The sequence below is a fragment of the Epinephelus fuscoguttatus genome, linkage group LG23, assembly GCF_011397635.1.
Source record: "Epinephelus fuscoguttatus linkage group LG23, E.fuscoguttatus.final_Chr_v1".
NCBI classification, from domain to species: Eukaryota; Metazoa; Chordata; class Actinopteri; order Perciformes; family Serranidae; genus Epinephelus; species Epinephelus fuscoguttatus.
Genome location: NC_064774.1, coordinates 29,786,069 through 29,809,634, shown reverse-complemented (window position 1 = coordinate 29,809,634; position 23,566 = coordinate 29,786,069). Strand labels below are relative to the sequence as shown.

The following is a 23,566-nucleotide window of genomic DNA, read 5'->3' as shown; positions in this document are numbered from 1 at the left end:
ATTTGACAAGACATTAAATTTGTGTGAAGAAGAAACATGAGCTACTGTTGTTGTGTAAAACTGGACCCTAGAATCAAAATTACGTATTCGTGGTATTCATTGTTTTGATGTCAGTTGCAGAGTGTTGGAGATCTCGGCTGTAGAGATGTTTGCCTTCTCTCTGGTACAACGGAGCTAGATGGCACTCAGCTTGTGGTGCTTAAATTCAATCACAGTGTCTCTTTCCAGAAATCATGACCCAGTTACTCAAGATAATCCACAGACCTTGTTATGAGCATTTTCATGTGGGATCTGTTGTCTTTCTTACAAGCTACATCCATCAAATGTATCACCACTGAGAAGGAAGTGTGCATCTACTCATAGATGAGAGTAGGCCTATCACCATAAATACTTTTGTTGGATGATGTACTGTCCCAGAAATAAATGGTATTATTGTCATTTTGAGACCATTTTATGCCACTGATATAATAATAATAATAATAATATAAACACATTTAAGGAAACATGCATGTTTCTTGCTGCTAGTTCACCTAGCACCACTGAGCTAGCTAAGAATACAATAATGTTTACATCTCGCACTGCCACAAGCACGAACCTCTCATTTAGGCCTGTCTTGATAATTACATTATTGACTTAGCTATCGATATATGTCCATTACCTTGATATTGCCTGTTGTGTTTGCATGCATGTTTGTTCACATGAGAATGTCACCAACATTTTAGCCACCCCTGCCTACTTCCGCAACAATAAACACCACCTAAAAGATGAATCAGTGTAGCTTAGCAGTAGCCTGCAGCTGCACTTTTGAAGTGGATGAGGCACAGTTCTGATAGTTGTTAGTTTGCCAACCTCTAGCAGAGTGCCAAAAAGTATATCGTTTGTAGTTGATCCTTTCAGCAATTTCATCCTCCACTCTGTAAAACACCAGCAAACCACCCAGCTCCCAAGCTGTCCATCCACGGGAGCTGACTGCAGCACAGCAACTGGATTATGGGGGTAACTGTGGTGTTCCTTGAGCTTTGCTTAGTTGTTTCCTAGTAGCAAGAGGCATCAATTGGTTTTGTTTTTTGTTGGCCACATTAAAATATGGTAAATATGTTTTTCATATCCCAATTGTAATGTCTAAATATTCTTGTGAATTTAAAGTTCATGCTCTTTAAAATGGTGTTTTGCATGATTATCCTTTTATACCATCATTATATCAGTGGCATAATATGGTCTCAAAATTACAATAATAACATTTGCCACAATTATTTCTGGGACATTATATCCAACAAATGTAGTTATCATGACGGGCCTAGTTATTGAGTGTAGTTTGTGGCAAGAAAATAGCTGTTGTGTTACTCACAACAAGGTCTGTGGTTTATCTTGAGAGACATTGCTGTTGAGTTTTGTTTTGGTTTTTTTTTGGTGGCTTGAGCACCACAAGCTGAGTGCCATCTACTCTCATTACTGTACATTGGAGAGGGGGCAGACTTCTCTATGGGTGATATCTCCAACACTTAGCAACTCATACTTGATAGATAGCACTACAGGTAAGAGGAAAAAAATATGTATTTTTGATTTTGTGGTTATCTGTCAGTTTAAGTGCCATGTGAAAGCACAAATGGTACATACTGATCTCTATCTGTGCACTGATCAGAGAAAAAGAATGCTTAACACGTCTGGGTTTGTTTTGTTGCAGGTGAATGCAGGTCCCATGGCGTATGCCAGAGCATTCTTGGATGACAGTAAATCCAACCAGTCTGGCAACAAGAAAGTCAAAGAACTGAAGGACATTTTTAGGTACCCTTTTCCTGATTAAATGGTTGAGCTCCTTTGTCTTCCTCATTTCTGAATGACAATTTTATCACTTTTTATCTATTTTCTGAAGCAGTTTTTATGTGATTATATAAATGCCAACTAAGTCTGCAATTAAGTTTGTCATTTTATTTTTGATAATTGCAGGCGTTTTGTCCAGGCTTGCAGTATAGCTCTGGACATAAACGAGCGTCTGATCAAAGAGGACCAGTTTGAGTACCATGAGGGACTGAAGGCCAACTTTAAGGAAATGGTAAAGGAGCTATCTGACATCATCCACGAGCAGGTAATCTTACTAAAATATTCTGTTGGGAGTGAAATCTTTTTTGCTGGGACCACGCCTCATACCTAATCACACCTAGACACACACCCTTTCGCTCTCACGTTCAGGATTACAAAATAACATTTAGAAAATTCAACAGCAACATAAATGTCCCTGCTCCTCTGGATCAGGGGTTGAACCTGCAGCTCCGAACTGCATGCTGCTCTTTCAGCCCTCCAGGCTTTCCTGTCTTTGTTGTGGCAGTAGCATAGCTACAGGAGCGATATGACATCACCAGCGCCTTTCTGAAAGGGTCAGAGATTGTCAACCAGAGCCACGCGAAGCGGCCACTTTAAAAAGGCCATTTTTTTTCAGTGCTAAGGGCATCACAAAACAAAACCTTTCTTGTGCTGGATTTAGAGGCCATGGAGACATCAGATATCTCACAATCTGGACAAATAAAATTAAAATCAAAAGTATCGCTAGATGATGGTGTCAAAATATGTGTTGTTGTTGTCTTTTGTTGTTGTTTTTTTTAGTTATAGGTTTAGCGATCCTTTAATATGTGTAAACAGACAACTAGCATAGCCAAAACCAATTACTGTTGCACTTGTAGTCAGCCATTCTCCATATAAAGGCATGCTAATGAGATTATCATCCACTGTGAGTCATGTGTGGTATCTGTACCCAAACATACAAATAATAGTTTGTTTTGGAATTCTGGTATCCACTGCTATGTTTACTCTACAACTACACAAAGAAAGCTGTTTTGTAATCATTTTTAATGAGTTACTATTATTTACTTGGAGCCATAATTTCCTTGAGCAGCAGCAAGGTTAAAGGTCTTTACGCTGTGTTTTATTTTTGTGCATAGCTTACAATGAAGCCATATAAAGCAACAAGCTGTAAACCTTAGTGATCCATTTTTATGTGGGCATCATTACTGGCACAGACAGTCATCACCACCCCATAAACCCTGCTGGTTACGTTTCAGAAATATAAGCCTGGTTTCATAAAGACGTTGGGCTAATGTTTCTAGAAGTTTTCAACACCCCGCAGCAGCCACCATAATGTATTTGTGGCTGTCAAAAATAGAAGAACTCACTTATACGTCTTCATTAATGTTTAACATTAATTGTCATCAGACTTGGAGTGAGTCATAATGAGTTGCAACAGGAAGCTTTAATTTAATGTCCAGGAATAATTTGAAACTAAATTTCCTTTTGAACATTTCCTGGAACAATCATTCTAAGTGTCACCCACTCATCTGCCCTGTTTCTAAAATCTTTGACAGTAGGTGACTCACACTACCCTACAGTAGTGTGTGAAGGACTGCCAGCTCAGGACCTGGGGAGCTTGTCTGTATGTGCTATGATATCATGTTGCAGTCATTTCTTAAGGAGACACCTCATGTGCCTGCTGACATTTGATATTATTTTAGCTTCTCTGATTAACCAAACTAACTGGTCTGCCCTTTTCTCTCCATTGTGCTGGCCTTAGCTTTAAGGAAAAACAGGTAATGTGATCATGAAGTGTGTTTAAAGCTGCGCTTGTCTTTTTGTCCTTTTTGATACTCATTAACTCTGAATTTGCACCTCTTTAGTTAATTCCCTCCAGACATTTTATGGTTGAATGCATAGGTTATCTATATACAGTCATCGGTGAAACAGCAATCAAAATGGAGATATTATAGAAATGGAGTGAGTGAGAATGAATGAGAAAGAATCTTGCAGCAATATAATGAAAAATCAAGTGCATTAAAATGAAAAGATTTCAACAACGCATTCCGTAGATGAAAGGGTTTTTGGCAGATGTGGTAAACATTTGGCAGCTGTTAAATCCGCCTTTGACAAACTTGTCGAATCACTCCGAGACAAGAAAAGGTCTTTACTTTGTAGATGCGGGAGAACGCTGGCACCAGAGATGGTGTTGAAAACAACACACATGACATGCCATGGATTTAACGATATTTACATGCACAGTCATGTCCTAGTAAGGTTCAGAACATTTGCATGACCACACATGCAAAAACTACATCCTGGTAATAGACCTGCTGCTACTTCACTTATTCCTAAACAAACCGGGATGTTTGTGCCATCAGTCATGTCATGCAGTGTGGTTGTAAACTACAAGAAGCATTCGGTCCTCAAGAAATGAAAGAAGTAAATGTTTTGAACAGATTGGATGAAGAATGATCTGTTTAAATCAGCAGCAGATTCAGTGCAGGATGTTGCTGTCGGTCAGTGTTATACTGAAGCGGGCTTATTAACTGTTGACTACGGTGATTCAGAAATGACAAAACACTAGGATGGTGAAATAGCAGAAAAAAGCTAGAATGACAGCTGAAAATGAAACAGTTGAATGTCTCATCTGTAACTGCTTCCTCTAAAGGGTGTGGGGCTCCCAGCTGACACTGGGCAAGAAACAGGGAATGCCAGCAACAGTGCTAACCATTGCATCACTGTGCTGTCCCCCAGTTGAATTATATGTTCAGGAATATCCCAGATAAAACTGCACATAGTGATGATTCCAATAACTTTATAGTAACCAAGCACAAATGATTTGGCACTGCAGTGGCCAGTCACACAGCTGGCAATCAAACTGCAGTTCATTGGAAAAAGTAATACAGTTTCTTTCAATTGTTAAATATCATAGTGAGTAAAAGAAATAACAATCTTTGTTTTAACAGCTCATGTGTACTTCCCTGTCTTTTGTGGCAGTGAAGACATTAAAGTCATGATGATCAAAAGGATACTGCAGATCTTTTAAGCCAACATAAACAAACTTACCAAAGAAAAATTCTGTTGAAGTGGTCTCCTCCCACCACACCGTCCCACACCCCCACACAGCCCTGTGGCTGATCACCGTGAGGCCTAATTGAGTGTGAATGCAGCCTTATTTATGTATGCTTAGACATGGAGATGGTGTGATTTTCAGGTCGTTGCATTTCAGATATCACTTCAAGTAAATACATGTACTGTTGACCAGCACAGTGAGGATTTCTAGCCTAATCTTTCCTTCTTCCAAGTCTAAACGGAAACTTCAGCAACATTTAGCCTAGCCGTATAAAGAAAAGCTATATTGAAGATGAATGCATTTCAGCTTGTGGCCTTTATCAGAAGAAGAATGACTTTCTAACTTCTCACTAGGGCTGCACCGAGTATCTTTTATATATATATATATATATATATATATATATGTGTGTGTGTGAGGCTTCTCTTGAGGTTTTTGAATGAAGCTTTGAATGTCCGTCAAACAAAATCCTCAGTTTTCATAAAGAGAATCAACTTTCTTTCTTTCTTTAACGCATAAATATAATTGATGGTGCTGTTAGACTGTTGCTGGACTGCCTGCTAAAATAGCTGTGTGCCTCCCTTTCTGTGCAGCAAGCAGGACAAACAGTTTTGATAGCAGTGAAAGTTTTGACTTTTAAATGCGAACAGATATGGATTGAAGCAGAATATTTCATTGGATAAAAAGTTATTGGAAAAGTTTGGATCACACGCATTGAAAACAATCCTAATTCTAAGTCTACAGACAGTATCATACTAAAAATATTAGTGTCGCCTAATCTTCATCTGTAACTGTGCAGAGATACCAGGTTTAAACAGAATGAGTAGACATGAAAAAAAGGTGTGCAAGATTCAGTTGTTGATTTAGAATTCAAATGTCAGTGAATGAAGCCTCGAACTATTCACTACAGCCCTACTTACAAACGTGTTTTATCATGTTAATAAAAACTCATGATTCATAAAAGTGGCCTTTTATGTGAGTTAAGCATGATGCCAGATAGCTGAGGGAACATTTTTGACATTTGCTTTCCAACTGAATGACTGAGTTGCGCTCCAGAGGACAGTGTGTCACTAAATCATCCTCAGTATTGTGTCGCATGTCGAGCAAGGTGTTTGCAGTCACACCTGCAGTTGCTGGCATCAGCCAGATCAAATTGTCCCCTCTGGGTATTCTAAGTGTGGCCTGCATGGCATCATTAAGTGTCCTGCCCCAGATGAGTTAAAGTTATTATTTCTTACAGAAGTGCAACAAAATGAATCCAATAAAATAATATATACAAATGTGATCCAGCCTGTATCACCCTTTAAGTCTTGATATTTACTGCTCTCTTCTGTTCTTCTGCGTGTACATTTTTGCCTCCTGCTGCAGCAGCAGCTGTTTGGTGTTTAGTAAGGGGTTATATAAACACAACGAGCCACATTTGGAGTCAGACTTCTGAATCTAAGACATCTGAGAAACACTGAGGAGTTCTTAAAAAATAGCATGTGTTGCATGTGCACCACAAGTTTAAATACAGCAACAAAGAATCATTTGTGAATGCTTTATGTTCATCAGTCTCACAGAAATACATGATACAGTCTCCTAACAACGCATTACACGGTGGTGGGCATGAAATGTTTAAATTACATGCTGGTAACACGAAAACAATGCCAATGAAGTCTGTTACCAACTGACACAGTTTCAAATACATCATCAACATGAAACAGTCTCATTTGGGTTAGGTTTAAGGAAAGAAAGAACTTTGTTAGGTTTAAAGAACAAAAAAATACTTTGTTAAAGGAAAAGTGTGTGGGGCTTCTAACTATGGTGGTCAACACTTAAATGCGAATGGCCCTTTCTAGAGCTAGTGTTTGGTTTGTCCATTCTGGACTACTATAGAAACATGGCAGAGCAACATGGTGATAACTGCGTTTCACACAGGACACTAACAACAATCTCTTAAAAGTCCATGTTTATTTGACCCATCCACCACCCACCCGCCTACACGTCCTCTTTGTGCAGACTTCTCTTGATACTTAATTTGTGTGTCCACCATGACAAGAGATCCTCACTGACTTTGCACTGGCATTGTTTTTGATTGATTGATTTGATGATGTTTTAATAGCTATGTTTTATGTATTTCTTTTGTACAAACACATTTTCCACTTCACTCTCACTCATTGTACATTCTGCTTCTGTATGTTGAACCACATCTTATAGTATGTCACATCCTACCAACCTGTGCAGTTCCATGTGTCTGGGCTGCTGATGTAAGTTTCCTATGAGTGTGTATGTGAACTCTGTGTTTTGCTTTCACCCCAGATCTACCAGGAAGATATGATGCGCTCACTGATACAAAACTCCCTCCACGTGTTTCGTGCCATCAGCGGGACGTCCAGCAACCTGGGCTGACCTCTCCCTCCTCCACCACCACCTGCCCTTACATATATCCTCCAACTTCGCCCTCATGGACCTGAACTGATAATAAGAGGGCGGCTCTTAGTTTCATGTCTGCCCAGCTGCGCATCTCAAAACACCCCTTGCTGAAGCTGCCATTTGGCTATCTTTGGGCAAGAATGAGATTGCAGCAGGCTGGTGGATGTAATATTAAAACCACAGCAGCAGTATTTCAGAGAATGTATCACAGCAACACCGACTAAATGTCAGCATGTCAGGTTTAGGTGTTATGCTGAGTCTTGCTAGGTTGCACTTTTTTTCTGCCTTTGCAATGAACTGCAGGATTGACTGTTGTCTCTTTTGATGGAGATACTGTACTTAAGCAATTATTTTCCCGTCCTCTCTCTGCAACGTCGCCCTTCAGATCTATGCAGGACACCACTCTCCTTTCAGAGTTCATTTTTACTACTTGAGTTGATTCTTAGAAGACAATAGCAGTGTTTTGTTTGGCCTGACTGTCATGTCAGACCAGCAGGGTGAGCAATATATCCCAACTCAACCGGTTCTGTTGGATAAGGTACCCAAAGTAAAAGCAGTGAAATTCAAGATGAGCCAAGTGTTTATAGGCTAGCAGTGCGTTCCAGCAACATTACCAGTTTGTGATTAAGAGATAACCAGCAGTCTCAAGAGCAGCAGCTGATAATGAGTGTCAGGCCAAAGTAACTGCTCTGTTTGTGTCTTGACAAATGCCTTCTCAATGTGTTCCAAAGTGAAAGCAAAGACAGACCTCAGGGTTCTATTAAAAGCTGTGTGATTAAGCTGCTCTTAGAAAGGCTTTGCCTAGTGTAAAAGTAGCTCAGTTGTATTGTAAATTAAAAAATCATTTGGTGATCATCTTCTAGACTGTATCAGAGGTAATCAATAATGTTATACCAGAAAAGATTATGATAGCAAATTCTATCAGAGCTGTTGAACAATCATTGAATCAGTATTCTCCGTGGGCTCATTTTATGGCCTGTGGACATTTGTAGTCAGAAACAGGACACACTCATCACAGCTGTGTGATTATATTTCCTTCAGTACAGTATGAAGAGAGTTCCTCACATCTGGGTTAAGATCCAGTGCCTTGTGCTTTGCCTTCTGAACAGAATCCCTTATCTCAAGTAATAAGACCTTCATCACATGCTGGTTATTTACAGTATTTCACAAGTGCTACACTGTAATTAGCAGATAGATGAATAATATTTAAGCAACTGTACATAATTTGTTGCCATGCTGTAAAGTGAATTCTGTATGTTTGTATGTATGTATTTATATATGTAACATTTTGGACTCTTGTTCAGTCCAAATCTGTCCTAGCAGAGAGATTTTTTTTTTTTTTTCATTTTTATTGCATTGTGTACTGAAGTGCAGCTGCTTGTCAAACTTACTTTGTAAAGCCATTTTCCAATAAAACGTGGAAAAACTATCAAGACTGATGGTTCTTGCTTGATTTTGGTGCAGTGCTGGACCAAGCACATTCAGCACCTGAGGGAGGCTCCAAAAAGTGCCAAAAAAGATAATTATTGACAAGAAATCAACACAAATAAACAACCTAGCTAACAAGCAATAATAAACAATGGACAAGAGGATACAGTTTTCTTTTGAATGTTATTTATTTTTCTGGGTGCGGCCTATGTCACTTATATGAAGATGTGCCACTGCCTTGGAGACAGCAGATGACGTAACAATTTCACAGTTTCCATTCCATTTTGACCATGCTTGTCTTTAATCTGTCCCTTATTGGCTTAGATTAAAATATAGCAGTATTGTCAGCTAAAAATTAATTCTGTGAACTTTACTCCTGGCCAAGACAGGACACTCTTAAAATAGATTTTTGTTGTGGTAACTGAAAACATGTTGACTCATGTATGCAGCGGATTCAGCTTGTGATCCATCTTTGAATCTAGCAAGGTTTCAGAAAACTATACAGCTGAGATCAAAAGTGCAGTATGTTTCCTCTGTATGTTTTCCCTGACCCCGCACCATCAGTCTGTGCTGTTTGCTGCTACATAAAGCCATTATCATACAGTTAATCAGCTTATTGATTCACAGACTCATTTAGAGCCTGACGACTTCCTGGAGGAATGGATGGACACTTACGGCACTCAAGACCACACGCATGCGCTGTCTACCTTCATTTAAGAGCCTCACAGACAGTGTCCTTTAACTTTTAGTTCTTTACCGCTCAGTGTTTTGTTGGGACGCGTTGGATATTTTGTGCTGGACACTGTTGGGAAGAGGTTTAACATTATCACTGGGTCGCTGTGGTTTACGTGCTGTCCATACATCTTTCCACCCACTCACACACTGACTCCGCCTCGCTGTTCCCGGTAGACCTGACTGAGTTGACACTGCGGAGACATCGAGACGATCAAGGTGCTGTGGGTGACTGCTTGCTTTCCATTTTCCCAAGTGTTTTTTCTTCTTTTTCTCCTTCTTCTTTCTAATCCTGGACATCACGTCGTCTGTATTTGCCTACTGTGTACAGTAGCATTAACTGTTAAAAGGATTTTTTTTGACTTGGAGTACAAGAGGATCCGAGGAGTTGACGCGTTCTCACATGGAATAAACGCTCAGACGCTCGAGGACAACATGACTGTGACTCGGGAGTTTTTCACGTTTTTAACCTGCATCGCCATGTTAATGGTATACCACTGTAAAGCAGGTAAAGACACCTTCGCTGCCTGGTATTCAGACTTTCTACGAGCTTGGTAAAGGTTTGAGTCGACTACACAACTAACCTGAAGTATGAAAGTCCAATTAGGCGGCTTTAATGACGCACTTCTAACTCTTCTGACAGAATATCATATTGGTAATGGGCTGCCATTAAAATGGTGGGTTTGTCAATAGCTGTTCATTTCAGGCAGGAGATTTAAAAAGCTGCCTGATAAACGAATAGTCGATTAATTTTTTATTTATTTATTTATTTTTTTACCCTTTTCAGCTATAGGTCTATAGCCAACTATACTATATTTTTATCTTAACTTATTTAGAGACTGGTCAGCCCTGGTTTGTTCGCTAATTGTTGTATAATTACCGCCTGTAGCATACGTAAGAGGATTCTACAGCAGGGAGCACCTACGTCATGATTTGGACACTTATTCCGCAAGGACGTTTGCTGAGGTGATTTAGACACCTCCTTAAAAAACACCTCCAGGCTCCCTAAAGTATTTTGTGCCTAGTTTAGATGATAGGATACTTAATGGTTCTGCTGCTCAACAACAGAATTCACCACTTTGTCTTACGCACGGTAATTAGCCCTTGTTCAGATGTGGTTGCGCCTCTATTTTGCAATTACGGAGTGCGAAATCAAAAATGTGGTGACATGAAACAAACCAAAGCTAAAATATATTAAAACCTGAAATTGTATATGTTGAAAGTAATCAAATATGGTGCCTAAACAGGCAGATTTTTTAAAAGATAAAATTGTAGAAGTAGAGCCACTTGTTAACTCAGTAAGCACTGGAACATACATTTTCGTTTATTTTGGAACATATATTTCGTTCATTTAATCTCTTTTGAAAAGATTATCTGAAAATCCCCATGGCATAGCCTATTGAGAATGTAGCTGCCTTATCCACATTCACCCGCACTGCCAAAACAAGCAACAAAAAACAAACAAACGAGAACTAAAACAACAACCATTTCCTCATATTTGACCTCCTGCAAAGTTATCCCTCATGCGAAACATTAACTCATTTTATCATACCGAACCGTTTATAGCTCATTGAGTTAATATGTGATTTCACCTGGATTTTCACAAAATTGGTAAAATAATTTCATTTTTTAACGTGGTCAGAAAATTGCATTCTTAGAGGAATGTCATAGGAATTTATTGGGACACTCAGTCCCCCTTTCCACTAAATTATCTCTGGTTCTTCAACTGGTTCCGTTCATGGTTTATTAAGTTTTTAGTGGAAACATTGTAATTGAGGAGGTGTTATCAGTGGAGGGCACTGCACAATGCCCAATGGAAGTAAACAACACTTACAAAATCGTGGTTTACATTGATCACCTGCAAACTTTTGTTCTACTAGTACAGATACTTGTTTTTACCCCAAAAAACAAGCACGGACCAGCTATTAATGGCACCACTGCACGCTCTCTGACAATTTCTCACTTGACTTCTCCATTGTGACCTTCTACATCCGCTCTTTCAAACCTGTAGAATATGACATGCCCACTGATGTCTTCATGGTTCACATTTACGGTCAAGGAAAACCTGCTGGTCTTTGGTTCCAGCTGAGAACCAACTTTTCAGGTTCTGAACTAATTTATTTTTGGTTGAAATGCTCTCAGCTGTTCAAACTTGTGTGTCGGAACCACAACAGGACAGGTTTAATGTTGGTAGAGAAGGGGTATCAGTAAATCTGCTAATAAAAAGTGTTTGAGATCACACCAATCAGGTACAGCGATTGTAGAATAGAGCAAAATTATAACAAAAGTATAAGCTGCTGTGCAGTTTGCCACACTTTGGCTCATTGTGCAGTTGGCAAATTTGTGAATCCTAGAATTAGCAAGGGAATGACCTGCTCTTTGCTCCCAATGTTGGCTAGCACTCGTTGCCTTCATTGGTTGGGTTTAGGCAAGAGAAGTGGGATTGGTTAGGGTTAGTGTAAGAATGTCAGGGTAAGCCAATCTGAGGTAGAGTAAGGTGGGCAATACTTTAGCTGTCATGGATTTGCAAATTTGCATGCAGTTGTAGACTTTGTCAAATACAGTAGGAAGTGAATTGTCGCTCACGAGACATCACCACAACAGAGATCTTCAGAAAACGTATTTTTATTCCTGACTAGACCACTCGGTCCAAAATACATATTCATTTTTGCTTTAGTTCAGATTTCTGTTTTGGAAATGTATGCAAATTACTGCATATTCATTTAGATGATACCTCATTTGTGTATTAAAACGTAAAAATTCAGGAAACTTGTAATACAGAAAATAACTGTCGTAATGTAAGTAATCATCTGGTGGGAGTTTGTGATATCTATTAGTCAAAATGTTATACCCTATTCACCTCTAGTGTCTTGTTTTTCATCTAAAAATGTATTGAGTTTTACAGTACATATCTTTATCATTTTCTCACATTTTTTTTTTCACAAACTTTAAGACAGAAATCTCAGCTTCAGACACACTTAAATCATCAGACTTTACATTTTCATTCCTATCTATATTTTAAAGGTTTTTACAGAGGGGGTTGTTCATATATCACTGATAGCCTCATTTATAGAATATTTTATTCCTGAAAACGTGGCAGAAATTATTTTTTTTTACAGCTGTTGACAGTATCTTCTGATTTATGAAGTGTTAAAAACAAATACACAAAATTCCCTGTAAAAAAACTTTGATTCTAATATGTCAACAAAATGAAACAGTTTAATTAGATAGCGCCCCATTTGCATATTTAAAAATAAATTCAAGGAAAACTTGTATAACAAAAAATAATGGTCTCAATCAAAGTAATCAACTTGTGAAATTTCATGGAAAACCTGAAAATGTCTACAAACCAGCAGCAGGAGCTGTGAAAGGAGTTGAGGTTTTACTTTGACTCTGATATAATCAGTGGCGTGTGTGATTCAAATAATAAATGGAAAAAGTGCATTCACTGACTATTGAGGCTAATTATAGCTTGTTGGGGTCATTTTATCCTGACCATGTTGTTAATTGTCCGTTGTTCAGTAAAGATTAATTACTCATTTCTTTTTTTCATTTCCCATCATACAGATAGCCTTCCTCCTCCAACAGGGCTGTCATATAGGTGGCTCGACCCATTTACAGTCAACGTGTCCTGGCAGAAGCCCAGAGGTGTGGCAGATGGCGAGGTGCAATACAAATACCGCCGGACGGACGATGCAACAGATAATGTAAGAAACATGATGGAACTGGATCTCTTTGCTAGTGTTTGTGTGCATGTTTGTCAGGGGGGTCTTGTGGTCTCCAGGTTGCATCAGTGGGGAATTACCTTATTTGTATGTCATTATTCATTTGTCCATTTATTCATTCATTCATTGAGAAGGAACAATTGAGCCATGCATTCAAAGTTCAAGAAATCTCTGGTCTCCAAATTTATGAGTCAACTGTTGATAAGATTATTACTGGGCCATAGGACCACTCTTCCACTCACTGTGCTTCATGCAAGGCTCTCACTCTGACAGCTACCTCAGAGTCTTTATGCAGGTCTTTCCTGTCCCACTGACTGCCTCTCATATTAGTGACGAACTGCTTTGCCTAGAAAGATGTCAAACCATTGGCAGGTTAATGTTTCCCAGTTGTTTCTGTCCTCTGATACCACCGCTAAGTTGGCCCCCTTACCTTCACAGTGGTGGATCTTCCTATAGATGACACAGGCAGCCACCTGGGGCGCCACGCAGAGGGGCATGCCTTTGAAAAAATAAAAATAAAAATCTAACATAAGGCAAAAATAAACACCGATTGCTACGGTCAGTCTGTAGTAGTGGTACCAGATCTAGCCCTGGCAATGCAGTTCATCTTAATGTGTTCATCAGTGAGTGATCATCTCAGTCATAACATGCTAGAGCTGGTGGAGAGGATGGAGAGCATTAGAGCAAGAGACTTGAAACTCCTTAAGGTTTAGTACAAGAATACAACAGTGTTCTTGCATGAAGCCCTTTGTCTAATAGAAACAACTGTTACAACCACACAAATAAATATACAAACCTTGGATTACTGTGGAATCACAATGATTTACATTGTTTAGATATGAAGCCCAGATGACAAATAATATACAAAAAGAAACGTTGGGAATGTTCTTGCAAATGCATTATCATGCTACCTGCTTGTTCCAATATGTGTCAGCATGACTGTCACTAAAGCCTGTGTTGTTGTTCCTGCAGTCATTGGCATGCAGTGAATGGAGAAATTTCACAGAGAACCTTCTCACAGAAGAGACGGGTTCCGATCGTTGGACGTTTGAAGTTTGGACTGTTGGCATTCAAAACTGTGGCAAAAGTTTGAATGACAGCACACATGTGTCTGTTACCATTCAAGCCCCCAAGCCCAGAGGTAGGAAGCAAAAAGCTGCATTCTTCTTGCAGAGCCTTAAAAAGTCTTAAATTAGATTTTCAGAGTTTAAGGTCATAAGATGTCTTAAAAAAAAAAAAAGTCCCTTTTTGAATTATGGTAGGTTTTGTATTTTGAGATGATGCCTAGTTGTATGAAAATTATCTCCCCAAAGAACCATTTACATAAATATGGTTTGGTCTTTGGTCACAGAGTAGCAACTCCAGATGATGCTTTATAAGTCATATTTGATTCTTTGCTACATGTATGCATGTGATATTTCTGTTTTTGTACTATACAGCTGAAGTGAAGGACATCAAATGTTTCATCTCCAACGATGACGCGAACTGTTCCTGGATCTCAGGAAGCCAGCCTTTTAACATCTCCTATAGGTGAGAATCAAAGCCAAAATAAAGGAGATACCGTATGTCTCCAAACTAATGATGGCTGTGGGAATTAACTACAGGCACTATGTAATTGTTTTCATATAATACACTGTGCACCAGGCTATTATCATCATAATGTGTGGACCCTGTGAACATCTAGTGGTGACTGAAGGAATTGCAGGAACTTGTTTCAGCCAAAGCCTTCCTTGCTCCGTGTTTCTCTGATCACCTGCCCGTTTTATCACCGCAGGACTTGTGGACGCACTGAGGAAGTCTTGAAGAGTTTAAAAGAGTGCGATCAGCCTTACAGCAGTAGGACAAGGAATGGCTGTTACCTGAAATTTGATGCTGTCCACAATGACATCTGCATGGTTGTGACCACTGAAGCTGGACAGAGCACCTTTAAACCTCCACGCAGTAAGTATTAATGTCATCACACATTTTGAAAATAAATATAAAACATTTTTATGTTAGAATAGTTTTATAACCAGTGATTAAATCTTATCTTTGGGTGAAAAAAATATTGGATATATTGTCTTCCAGTGATACATTCACCAAAACTGAACATCAAAGAAGAAAACAATTGTCTCAACCTGAGCTGGACACTTCCAGAGATCATAAAAGATACGTGCTGGGAATTGGAGGTCTGTTTCAAGCAATGCAATATGCCTAAAGTAAGTAGGAGAATTTAACGGTTTATCCTATTAGTTTAAAGTCACACAGACAGTTTTCTATACCTGACAAAATGCAGCAGTGTGGTTTAATGCGTTTACTATTTTTAGGTATGCCGGACCTTAAAGTACGAGACACAGCCTATGCAAGTGACCTATGATAAAAGGTGCCGTTACGAGTTCCAATCCAGAGCCAAAACTACGACCTACTGCGGGAATATATCCAGTGACTTCGGTGACGTTGTATTCTATGGTAATTGTTCAACCAATTATACTTTACACTCATTTCCCAAAGTGTATTTATTTACAAAGACAAAGTATAGTTGTAACATTTTTTTTTACTTAGCTACTGAATTTTTGTGTTAGAGCTCTCGAATTTTGACGCAAGGAACCCTTATTTATTTACTACAAATAGCAGTGTTTCTAACCTCTCCAACTACATCAAAGTGTCATTACCTGATGTCAAATACAAGGAGTTCCTTTGGTACAACCTGCCCCACTAACTCGGCAACTTTATGGAAGCATATAAGAGACATAAGTATTCGGATTTTAACAGCCACTGAATAGAATAAGAGATGAGATAGAACATTATTTATCCTGAGGGAAATTACTACTTCATACTGAAATTTAAACAGCACTGAATTCGTAGAATTGAAATGTTTTACTTTGAAAACCATGAATCTAAAATTATTTTTTATGACCTGAATTCACATATGACCCTAATTTTTTTCAACATTAACAAATTCAGGCCTAAGATGAATTTTTTTTTTTAGATCTGAATGTGACCGATCACATTATATATATATATATATATATAGTCTCTTAATTGCTTCCATACAAGTTGTAACAATAATGACAATGACAAATTAAAAATTACACATTTGCAAATGAAGACATAATAAACTGATACATACACTAATAACCAATAACCTGTTAACCTGTACCCATGTGTGAAGTTTTCGTTGGGGGGAGACACATACAAAACTGGGGGGATTTGGGCTTCCTCCACTAGAAAATCTTGAGCCTCAAACACTGAGTTTCTGCAATCTGATACTTTTTTTTTTTTTTGCACAAATTTGTGCGTTTTCTGCATCTGTTCATGGTGTAATGTCTTTAGTTTTGTCAAAATAAAATTCCTTTGCTACACTTATGCTTGTACCTATCAGATGCCTAGTACCTCATGTAGAGTCCAAAATACAAGTCTGCTGCCTCAATCAAGTAACCAGTCAAGATATCCTCTTGCTGCCCATTGCAGACTTTCTGACCAAACAGGGCAGATATGTTGATCCTCTTTCTCTCAAGTTTTGTAATCTCTTGCAGTATCCGCTTAATGTTACATGGCAGAAAGAGTACATCTGCAAACACACCCCTATCAGTTTTTCACGCCAACTTTCATGCCATGTTGAATGAAGAAGTAAGACAGAGAGATTGTGTTTAGTTATCTCTGGGGTTAATTGTGACACTTTGGCCCAATCCCAATTCCTATCGTAACCCTTAATCTTAACCCTCAGTCTCAAAAATCCGCACTCCCGCGAAGTGCTGAGTTGAGGGTCAAGAATAAGGGCTGTATGGTCCTCACTTTTAAGATTTTCCAGGACCACCCTTGGCAGTAAGTGCTATCCCAGACTCCTTTGCGTATCATCCGCCGAGCTCAGCCGAAACCAGCCGAGTACAGACGATTCAGTCAATGCAAGATGGCTGCGACAAGCGTAACTCCGGATTTCCACTGGATGCGTGTCCGTTGCGGAACGGCAGCGTGCTCCACCGTCCGTCAATACCCACCAGCTGCGTTTGCTGTGTGGTGAGGTGCAGCTCCGCCGGAAGACATCTAGGTGCACTGCCATGATTAATATCTCCTCGTCCATGGTGTTCACGGGGTGAAATGACGTCTGAAAACCTCTGACCTGCTGACTTCAGGCCTGCCTCTGCCCATTATGTAGTTTTTAAGGTGTAGTGCAGGGAAATATGATCCGCCGTGAACACTGTGTATTTTATTTTGAAAATTAACCGGATGTTTTATCGTTTTTCTGTGCACGACTTCCTGCCCCGCACGATCTGCTCTGTGCTGAATTGCTGCGTTGTGCTCCGGCGTCCGGCAAAAATAGAAGTCCTGCGTATCTGTTGTGGTGGGCTCCGGAGTGCCGCAGCTGAGACGGAGCCGGAACGCAGCACAGCCGCAGCCGGTGGAAACACACACATTGACTAGAATGGAATCCTATCGGCTCCGCTGCGGTGCCGGAGCGCAGACGCAACCAACACGCATCTGGTGGAAATTGACCGTAAGGAAGCGGAGTTATCAATGTAAGTATTTTCCTCGTTAATAGTTGTTTTAAAAGTATGATAAGCATTGCATTATCTTAGTTTAACGTCATTTTACGGACTATAGAACACACATATTTTTGGTCGCGGGCGGCGGCTTGCCTGCCTCGCCGCACGTAACCCCGGTTCTCTGATAACCGACTATGCTGTCATTCAGTTAGGCTTCAAGAAGTCATTTTTCTCAGTGATAATGTAGTTGTTAAGTTGTTTTAATATACGTGAAATGTTTGCATCGACATTTTTGTAAGATGACCGGACGGTGTCATCTCCTGTAGCCGTAGAGTCTGCGGCTGGTAACGTTACAGCTGCACGTTAGTTATCGTATTATCTGGTGACTTTCCGCTGAATAAGTTACGTCGGTTGTTGTGGTACAGGTTATTTGATTGAATATCAACTTATAACCCAAAGAGTGAAACGTTAACGTGGATGCAAGTCACCAGATAACACTTGTGCGACTGTGTAAACAGCCTCACCAGTTCTGCTGAATGTTCACCACAGTATTCATTGTGATAGTACTTGAAATACTACATGAAGCTAAACTAATAACTTAACGAATATCTGACAGGTAGCCCAAAAAAGTAAAAAAAAAAAAAATTAAAAAGTAATGTTGTTATCTCTGTTCTATTTCAGGGCCACCAGACAAAATACGAGCCCTGATTCATTTCAGGGCCACCAATGAAGACAAGTTTACAAAAAGCAAGCAGGCTCCAAAAAAACTATGGGAGTGAGTAATTTGTAACTTGTGAACTGTTCATATTCATAACATAATTCTCGGTCACAACGGCAACTGTTCCCCTAGTGATCAAGCATTCTGTTTCAATATGAAATCAGCACAGTTGCAGATGGCATTGTCGAAAATTGTTGTTTGGTAACTGTACATTTGTTTTGGAGCTGCCCCTACACTGTCACTTTTTGGAAAGATTTTGTCGAGTATATTCGTTGCAACATTTATGCTCTATTTTCACTACTGTACAAAGATGTGCTGTTTGGATTTTATGATGTCAGCATTTCAAAACAAAAACAATTCTATATCATTAATCTATCTATTATCTTAGCGAAATTCCATATTCATCAGAGAAAATTTTGTAACAGAAAACCCTTGTTCAAAATTTTGATGAATGAAATGCGGCAATACTTAGAAACCATTCAGCACTCCACAAACTCCAAAGCTATAAAGACTCTGAAAATATGTAAACAATTTAATTGTTTGAGCTGCTGAACTTTTTTATTTATTTGTTTGTTTATTGTATTTCTTTTTCTTTTCTCTTAACCCTGGCATATTTGTTCTGTTCATGTCTGGGACTACTTGTTTTGTACAAGAATTGAAATAAAGTGTTGGGGGGGAAAAAAAACTCATCATGTCTTTTTATCGACGACTACTGATGACATATATTTCTTCTTTGAACTGACAGACTGGACGGAGTTTTGGCATATTGCTGCCCCTGACAGTCTTAAAACGTATTTGCCTTTGAGGGGTGTCCCATTTTAAAGTCACAAGATAGCCCTTAACACTTGGTTTTGAGGGCTAGTGAGATTAAGGGTTGAGCTTGAGAATTAAGATTGAGGGTTAAGATAGGAATTGGGATTGGGCCTAAATTTTATATAATTTTCATATGTATGTTTTTTTTTAAAAAGTTTGATAAGGAAGTGAAATCCATTTTAACAATGACATGATTCCTGAAATCTCATGAAGCGAACACTGGAAAATAGTGCACTGATTTTCCCCAACTTTCTCCAGCAACTTAAAGTCTTCTGTACAGAAGTATGTAGTAGCAAATGAGAGGGGAGGACAGTCAATGCAGCTAAAATAACATGACAATTGCATTTCAGCCAATTTCAGGTGAGCTCGTTGTAGATTTGTGTCATACCAGTTTCCTTTTGATGTAACTGGCACACACACTTTGGCGCTTTTGTGGGGTCTTCTTCGCAAAATTTGAAACTATTCCAGACATTTGACATTTTTTCCATCTTGCTAACATATCTGTAAGCCTGACACATGTGGTCAAACTGTCCCAGTTTCAGTAGAGCTGGACTGCAGGTGACTGGCATTAGACGAGAGCGAGTCGGAGTCACAAAACCATTGCAAAGTTTAAATGTCCTTGTCTGAAAATAACTAAAAATAATTCATGCTGATGATGAATAATGACGTTGGACTAATATTTCTGAATTTATGGGATTTGTGAGGTAATGCTTGTATGAGTTACCCTACATGTGTATGAACAGGGCATTTGAATACTATTTTTGATGTTGATTACCATGGCAATGATTGAAGCTTCGAAGCATTTTATGGGCTGTAAGAAGATGTTTTAGAAAAATAAACAGTAGGTCTGTATGTCAATACAATAATAAAATAATAGAACAATTGTCAAGCGTTTGGGAAAAAAAAAATATTTCTATATCTATATAAAATTTTTTAAAAAGCCTATTATATATGATCGAAAAAATCCTAAGAATATCACTGTACAATATTCACAGGAAGTAATCTGCTCACAATTCATCCAAGTTACTCGTTTTCCACATACTTGGATTAATTATCAGTTATTAAATGTAATATGAAATATCTATAAAATATGTCACTTAGGCATTGTTAGTTTACTCAATGACAGTAAAAGGGTCCCTTAAGGAAAAATGTTGGGAACCACTGTTTTAAGCCATCATTTAGCCAGTATTGGACACCATCAGTTGTTCCCCATTATGTTGAAGAGCTTTTAAAAGTTATGGTATTATTAGTATTATTAAGAGCCATCTTTGGTGTTTTTTCTGCATATAGAATTTATTAACCAATGCTTTTTATGAGAAAATCACATGTTGACTTTGACTGCAACTATTGCATTAAGACTTGGAAGTTTCTCCACTTCCTAATGTGCTGCAACAATATTTTGTCAACTATCACATGTAACATAAGAAAAAATGTCTTGAAAATGTCTTGAAAGCTGAAGGAAAGGTGTCTCTCTTCGTCACAGGTACCAGTGAGCCTCCTGATGAGACTCTGACCGTGGTTGCCATCGTCGTCCCCATTATTCTGTCTGCCTGCATTATTCTGTCCTGCTACTGTTTCAGGAGGTACGTTTTGGAATCAGGATGATAGTGCCAAGTACATGTCTGGGTGCCCACATTGCTTTATAGCAAATTTTGCAATCTATTTCATGAGTGGATGTTGTAAAGTGCCACTCTGTAGGACAGTATTACATGTTTCTCAAAAACCAAGAACCAGATTATCAGGAAATATGTTGTGCATGAATGTCCTGTGACATGGAGAAACCTGATCATTCTGGTGGAACTCTACTGCCAATTGTATGCAAACTCTGACCTTTAAAGTTTCCAGGAAGTTGGTGTTACTTTTTAACTGCACCTGTCTCTCTTGGAGTGTTGCCGCTGGAGTGCTTCAGGGTTCAATCAGAGCACAGAGTGGGTGTGGGTAGAAAATATTTAACAAATCCACTCCACCCTCAGGCACAGACAGTCAGGTGTTTAATCTGAGCAACAATAAAAAGAAAAATATCATAAGAAAGGAATCTTCAAGTCATTCAGAGTTTAAACTTTAAGGAACAGTTTGCCCCAAGCTGAAAATATTTATTTTTCTCCTTACCTGTAGTTCTTTTTATCAGTTCAGATAATTTTGGTGTGAGTTGCTGAGCTTTCGAGGTATCTGCCATATAGATGTCTGCCTTCTCTGCAGTATAATGGAACTAGATGGCACTCAGCTTGTGGTGCTCAAAGTGCCAAAAAAAAAAAAACACATTTGAAAAACTCAGCAGCAATGTCTCTTTCCAGAAATCACAACCCAGTCACTCAAAATAATCCACAGACCTTGTTGTGAGCAGTTTCATGTAGGAACTACTTGCTTTCTGCCAAACTATACCCACCAACCCTATCACCATGCGGAAGGAAGCATGCATCTGCTCGAGACATATGACATCTTTGGTGCTGGAAGTATTGTGCACTGGTTGTTAATTTCTGTCATTGTGTCTCCTTGTAGGCACAGTTCCATTATTTGCCCCATCATACCAGATCCTTCTGCAATATTCAAGGAAATGATGATGAATGGAAACAAAGAAGTTAAGGTAAAGTTTAGAAAAAAATATGAATGCTCTTCTCGCCTGATCTATCTCCACAATCACTCATTACACTGTTCTGTGTTTTAGACTGCAGAAGAGAGTCTGTACACGCCAATGCCAGAACCTGTTGAATCCTGCAAAATAACCCTCATCACTGAAAACAGCATCCTCCAGCAAAACTCCTGATGTGTGCAATTACACTGCAATGCCTGCAGTTCAGCTGGACTTCAACACTGGGTGAATTCATCAGGAACATTTACAGAATAACTTAACACCAGGCTTAAAGGCTTTGTACCTCTGACCTCTTCTGGTGTAAAGTGTCAGGTCTGCTGCACCTCTGTGTGTCACCTTTACTGTACTCAACTGACTTTGTATAGTGCAACCAGGGAAGAACTTTGACCACTAGAGGGCAGCAAAACAACATTTTCAGCTGCTTTTCTGTCACGATCTCAGGTAGTGTTGATATACTCTGCCGAGGCCTGTCACGAACAGGATAAGGAAATATACTGAATCCTTGGAGCTACCTTGAAAAAAAAAAGCCACCAGGCTGTGGACCCGGAAATGTCAACAGGACAAGAAAGTTTGTCAGGCCTGCACTGTGCTGATATGCTCCCATTGAGCACTGGAGGAGGAAGACTAGGACTGGGCGGGTCGTGTGTTTGGTCGGATAGATTACAAGTAGGTCAGCAGGAGCTGTATTTACTAGGAACTGTCCCACTGGGAAGAGGAGGTGTCCCTGGGAATCTGCTGTGCAGATCTAAGAGAATATAACTAGAAGAGGGGAAATGATTTAAAAAAGGGGCCATTTGCATTGGTCATGCTCGTGGGAATGTTAAGCAAATGCAAGTATGACTGCTGTCATGGCAGCTAGACAATGGGCAGGAAGCAGTAAACGAAATGGAAAGCACACGCTTCCAGGGATCCCTAAGCAGTTCTCAGAGTAGTTCATATGTATCTTGAAAATCTGACCATGTGGTGTTAAGCATTTTCAACCTTTTCACACAAACTTGCACCTTTTTTTGAAAAGAGAACAATGATAGAGCATGTGAAGACATCTGACAGCAGTTTAGCAGTCATGGGTTGATTTAGCGTAATCCACTGTCTGCTTGCGCACACGCTAATTCCAAAAATGCCACATCACTATTAGTCACACAGTCTTCCTTCCTGAAACCGAGGGAAGCTTTGTTTTTGCCCCCTGTTGCTTTGTGACATTTACCAACACTATTTGTTGGGTGATTATTGACCATTTTCACTGCTTTAACAGAGAATAAAGAAAGACAACACTGGTCGCTTGGTTGTGATTGTTGATGTTACCCATCAGTGGTTGATTTCAGTCTTCTTTGTAGTCCTAGTTTCATAATGGACTTGTCACAGCTTGTTGCTTGTGGAGCTCCAAGATGTTATTTTTTCAACATTCCTACTAAAGTAACAAAACAAAAATATCAACTCAGGTCTTAATGTTAATAAATCATACTAATGTTGGGATACTTCTAGTTTACAGATCAGCAATTAACCATAAGTAGGATTAGCTTTTGGGCAACCAGGGTTTAAACAATTCTTTTAGCTGGCTTTTCATCTCCTCTTGCATGATACTTTATTTCAAAGGTGGGGACACATGTGATTGGTGGTTTGGGGTCCTCGACAAAAAAAATTCAGCATCAAACACTTTAGCTATTATGGAAGCATATTGCGTTCACTTGACAAATAAAAAGCCCTGTTTTTCTGAGTATTTTTTTCTGTTTTTCATGGTAATATTTTCTGTTTTTCATGGTAATATTTTCTGTTTATCGTGGTAATTTCCCCGTTTTTCTGAGTAATATTTTCTGTTTTTCAGAGTCA

The 23,566-nt window shown here is 39.1% G+C and overlaps 2 protein-coding genes across 5 annotated transcripts in view; both read left to right on the top strand.

The window, feature by feature from the left end:
* dock11 (dedicator of cytokinesis 11) overlaps positions 1-8,698 on the top strand; it is a 96,828-nt gene extending 88,130 nt beyond the window's left edge. For both annotated transcript variants that reach the window (XM_049567732.1, XM_049567731.1), the window contains 3 exons: positions 1,685-1,785; positions 1,948-2,086; positions 7,157-8,698. In XM_049567732.1, coding sequence (XP_049423689.1) covers positions 1,685-1,785; positions 1,948-2,086; positions 7,157-7,246 — 330 coding nt within the window. In that variant the 3' untranslated portion in view covers positions 7,247-8,698. The remainder of the gene's footprint in view (positions 1-1,684; positions 1,786-1,947; positions 2,087-7,156) is intronic.
* A 723-nt stretch (positions 8,699-9,421) lies between these two features.
* Positions 9,422-23,015, top strand: LOC125883724 (interleukin-13 receptor subunit alpha-1-like). 3 transcript variants are annotated; one of them, XR_007448593.1, is made up of 10 exons: positions 9,422-9,938; positions 12,998-13,137; positions 14,128-14,296; positions 14,595-14,685; positions 14,930-15,096; positions 15,223-15,353; positions 15,462-15,603; positions 18,300-18,393; positions 20,633-20,732; positions 21,649-21,697. XR_007448593.1 is itself a non-coding variant. In XM_049568208.1 (10 exons), exons 1-10 carry the CDS (start codon positions 9,866-9,868, stop codon positions 21,911-21,913), a joined length of 1,197 nt encoding a protein of 398 aa, XP_049424165.1. In that variant the 5' UTR covers positions 9,426-9,865; the 3' UTR covers positions 21,914-23,015. The 3 variants fall into 3 exon arrangements, 2 of the variants coding, with proteins under 2 accessions (XP_049424166.1, XP_049424165.1); XM_049568208.1 differs by lacking the exon at positions 18,300-18,393 and adding an exon at positions 21,815-23,015 and having other exon boundaries at positions 9,426-9,938; positions 21,649-21,733; XM_049568209.1 differs by lacking the exons at positions 20,633-20,732; positions 21,649-21,697 and having other exon boundaries at positions 18,300-20,626.
* Positions 23,016-23,566: the final 551 nt, after the last annotated feature.

What these genes read in the sequence shown, in the direction of transcription:
- LOC125883724 (XM_049568208.1), top strand. Translation starts at nt 9,866, where the DNA reads ATGACTGTGACTCGGGAGTTTTTCACGTTTTTAACCTGCATCGCCATG. An exon ending in TCAAGCCCCCAAGCCCAGAG is followed by an intron (nt 14,297 to 14,594) that starts GTAGGAAGCAAA and finishes TGTACTATACAG; the next exon opens with CTGAAGTGAAGGACATCAAA. An exon ending in ATGGAAACAAAGAAGTTAAG is followed by an intron (nt 21,734 to 21,814) that starts GTAAAGTTTAGA and finishes TCTGTGTTTTAG; the next exon opens with ACTGCAGAAGAGAGTCTGTA.